The sequence below is a fragment of the Nestor notabilis genome, unplaced genomic scaffold (assembly GCF_000696875.1).
Source record: "Nestor notabilis isolate BGI_N333 unplaced genomic scaffold, ASM69687v1 scaffold2567, whole genome shotgun sequence".
NCBI classification, from domain to species: Eukaryota; Metazoa; Chordata; class Aves; order Psittaciformes; family Psittacidae; genus Nestor; species Nestor notabilis.
In genome coordinates, this window is record NW_009937591.1 from 1 (window position 1) to 3,650 (window position 3,650).

The 3,650-nt window shown below is 43.4% G+C and overlaps 1 protein-coding gene across 1 annotated transcript in view; it reads left to right on the top strand.

Moving 5' to 3' along the window:
- Positions 1 to 46: 46 nt before the first annotated feature.
- Positions 47 to 3,650, top strand: part of MEI1 (meiosis inhibitor 1) — a 35,240-nt gene continuing 31,636 nt past the window's right edge. Inside the window, 2 exon segments of the mRNA XM_010018878.1 lie at positions 47 to 164; positions 2,581 to 2,631. Coding sequence (XP_010017180.1) covers positions 2,583 to 2,631 — 49 coding nt within the window. The 5' untranslated portion in view covers positions 47 to 164; positions 2,581 to 2,582.

The following is a 3,650-nucleotide window of genomic DNA, read 5'->3' on the forward strand; positions in this document are numbered from 1 at the left end:
GGGCCCGAGCGCTGACGGGTGGTTGTCTCTTGATCCGTAGCTGATGCGCAAGAGGCACGTCCTCTCCCGTCTCCAAGACGCCCTGGCCGAGCAGGCGCTGCCGGTCATCCAGCTGCTGGCACCCGACGAGAGGGTCTGCCTTCATTTGATAGAAACTCTCTTTGGTAAGAGCTCTGCTGTGGCCTCACGCAGCAGCAGGGAGAATGCTAAAACCTTTGTGAATAGGTGTGTACGTGCGAAGCTTCTCCACATTTAGAAGCAAAAAAATGCTCCAACCGCAACCCAAGAGAATATTGAGGGACCTGATTCTGTACTTCGGCTGTTCTGTGTTAGGTGTGTTATGAACTTCCTGTGGAAATCTGCCTGGCACTTGATTTAGAATAGGGTAATAAATGTCCGTCTTCCCCAAGGAGCAGGGTTGGCATGTTCTTGCAGTTTTCTGAAGCATCCTGATGCTATCTATAGAGTCTTTCTGAAGAACAGAGGGAGTGTCTGGTGTAGGGCTCTTCCCTGAATGTCCTCCATTGTGGTCTTGTGCCTCAGTGCTTTCTCCTCTTGCTGAGCTGTAGATTACATGAAGATTCACACAGAAACGAAAGTGTGAGCTTAAAAGGGTGTTGCAGGATTTAATATCAAATTAAATGCAAAATATAAACCTACATAGTGATTTTTTTTGGTCACAGCATCACTTCATGTCTGTAGCAATCCTTGTAGCCACAGGACTGCAATAGCTGCTTCCTTCTGCTGGGTCAGCCTCGCAGCAGAACAGCATTCAGCGGGATGCCAGAAAGTGCCTTTCCAGTAACGGTCTCTGTGAGCTTGAACGTCTCCTGCTGGTTTCTGTTTGCATAGCAGTGCTGTGGGAAAGGTCTTTGAAACGTTAAGTAAAATCTTGGTGGAGAAGAAATAATAGTCTAAGTAAGGAGGAAGGGAAAGGTGGAGGGTATGAATGCGAGTGCCTTCAAAGAGCAAATATACTGGATTCCTTTAATTCCACGATCTCATTTGTGCATCACAGCTAATTCTTACTATTCGGGGAAAGTGACTTACAAGCCCCTTGTCCTGCCTTGATGCACTGAATAACTCAAACAATGTTTTCCTGGTTGATTTCTCAGCACAAAATGGGCTGTGCATGTTTTGGAAGCAGCATTGTTAGAAATAGAACTTTGTGCAGGTTTAGTTCTACCTGTTGCACAAATTCTGATTGAGTGCTGTCTGTGCACATAATCCTACACAGATATGGAGGGCTTATGGCCAATTCAATCCTACGCTGTATGACCCTAACACAAAATACCTCAGAAGCTGTGCTTGCATTTCAATCCTCTTGTTTGCTTTTAAATATTAATTCTCTCTCTCTTTGAGAAGCTTTACAATTGGATGGTTTAGGGACAGCTTTGGGATTTTGCTGTGCTTGGTGTAACTCCTAGGGCAGTTGGAATCCCAGTAAGCCTGGGGCTACAAACAGTGACATGTACATTTTAGACAGGGACAAATTGAGCCAAGGATCATTTGGTGCAAGAGTGTAAGAGGTACCCTCAAAGGTTCTACCAGTGCTGTGGAGGAAGTACTAATAGTACATTCAGGAAAATACATTTGTTTCTGGAGAGAGAATATTGGGATAAGCACAGGCAGAAGAAAGAGGGTTGAGAGAGCAGAGGTGTAGTGTGGAGTGTTACATATGAGAAGATGGTGAATTTCAGGTAAGCCTAAATTTCATGCAGTTGATATTGCAATGTTCACTAATGCTGCATGCAAATCCTTTCCAGAGTGTAAGGGAGTTACTGAGGACAGGGCAGATGAGATGGAATAAGTAATTTCTTCATCTGTAGTGTTATAACATTGCTTTAGTTGGTCAAATTTGTGAGAGGTCATGGGGCCTCCGGGGGGGAAGTAATTTGATTGGATATGTTGAAACAAGTGGTTTAGTGGAGCAAAAGTGGGGGTCTGAACCAGATGCCTGATGCTGTAGGTACCTGAAGTTGGAAGGAGTTGGGAGGTAGAGTTTCTCACCAGTTGTGGTGTAGTAGAGTGAGACAGTGGCTTGTTTTAATATATCCAATTTTATTCTCTTTTCATACAAAGGACTTGTGGTGCCTTCACGTTCAATTTAACATTGGAATAGTTTCCATGTGCTTTAAACCTGATGTTCAAATTTGGTCTCAGGATTTTCAGTGCTGTGGAGGGAGAAGACTGTGCATGGCAATACATATGAATTGAAGATTGAAAGGAAAACTCACAGCTGGCCTCAAACTTCTGTCATTCTGGAGTGTTGTTTCACATGTATGATAGTGGATACGTGCAGTGAGACGTGGCGATGGTAGTAGCAGTTACATATTTACTTAGATAGGTGGAGCCATTGACTTCAACTCTAAAGTACATAAAAAATTAGCAAGGGAACTGAATGCCTTCATGCCCGTGTGTCTCTGAGAGTATCCACCTTCCTCTGACAAAGTCAGGCTGGTGTCACGTGAAGTGGGGAAAACAAAATAGTTCTAAAAACAGTCTGCAGCAATCTTTTTACAAGAAGGCATTATGGCACCGATGATAAAAATCCCTGACTGATTGTGGCTTATCTTTTAGGGATGTTGCATACTGTGGAAGACAGCAGTGCCCTGGACCTGTCCGTAGAAGGTGAGAGGCAGATGCCACATCTCAGTTACTGACAGTTTGTGAAGGAAGGCTCTGTTTTGTCTAATAATTATGGTGAGATGCTCAGCTTATGTACAGCTTGAACTGGGGAGAGCATCTATTTTCTATCAATGCAGCAGTGATGAACAGACTGTTCCAGAGGAGTGCATGCACATTTAAATACTTAGTATTTGTCTTGCAAAGCTGTGTGTGTGCCATGAATTTAATGTCACATGGGTAACAGTGGTAAATGATGCTTCATCTTTGGACCTAACCGAAGTCTCAATTCAAATGGAAGTCTTCCTGTAGGCTTCAGTGAGCTTTGGGATCTACTGCTTTCTCTTGGGATTTAGCTGTACAGGCTGCAGATCTCCTCTTTGTGAGCAGTCCTTCATTTGAAATCTGATGGAAACACCTGCAGGGTTGACAGAGGAATCTCTGCAGTCCAGTTTAACCTTGGGTATCTCTGCTGAGTCTAGTGATATTAGCAATGCAGGGATTACTCCTTTCATCTTTCCTACCTGGACAGGAGGCTCCTTCCTTCCAGAGGGGTTTCAGTTTTCAGGAACTTGCTTGAAATGGTACAGAAAAGATGAGAAGTCTTTCTGTCATGTTACGAATCTGTTGAGAGGTGGATGCTCTCAAACAGAGGAGTTATAACTTACTGTTAGCTAACTCTTGGAAGTTTTCAGAGATTCTGAGAATTCAGGGCAAGAAAGAGCCAATAAACCATATATAAATCACTTGTCAAGACATGCCTCTGCTGAGATGCATAGCTCTTCAGTTAAAGTAGGTCTTCTAGATAAACCTCCAGTATTGCCCTGGAGACATCAAGACATATCGAACCCTCTATTATTTCTTTTTATGATGCTTTCCTAGAATACAAAACAAGAGTGTGTTTTTCAAATGAGTCATGCCATGACAGCAAGATACATCCAAGAAAGCCTTACCAAATCCTATGGAACAACGTTCTGCATGGTGTCTCAGTAAGGGGCCTATTGTCAAAACTTTATCTGCTGAAC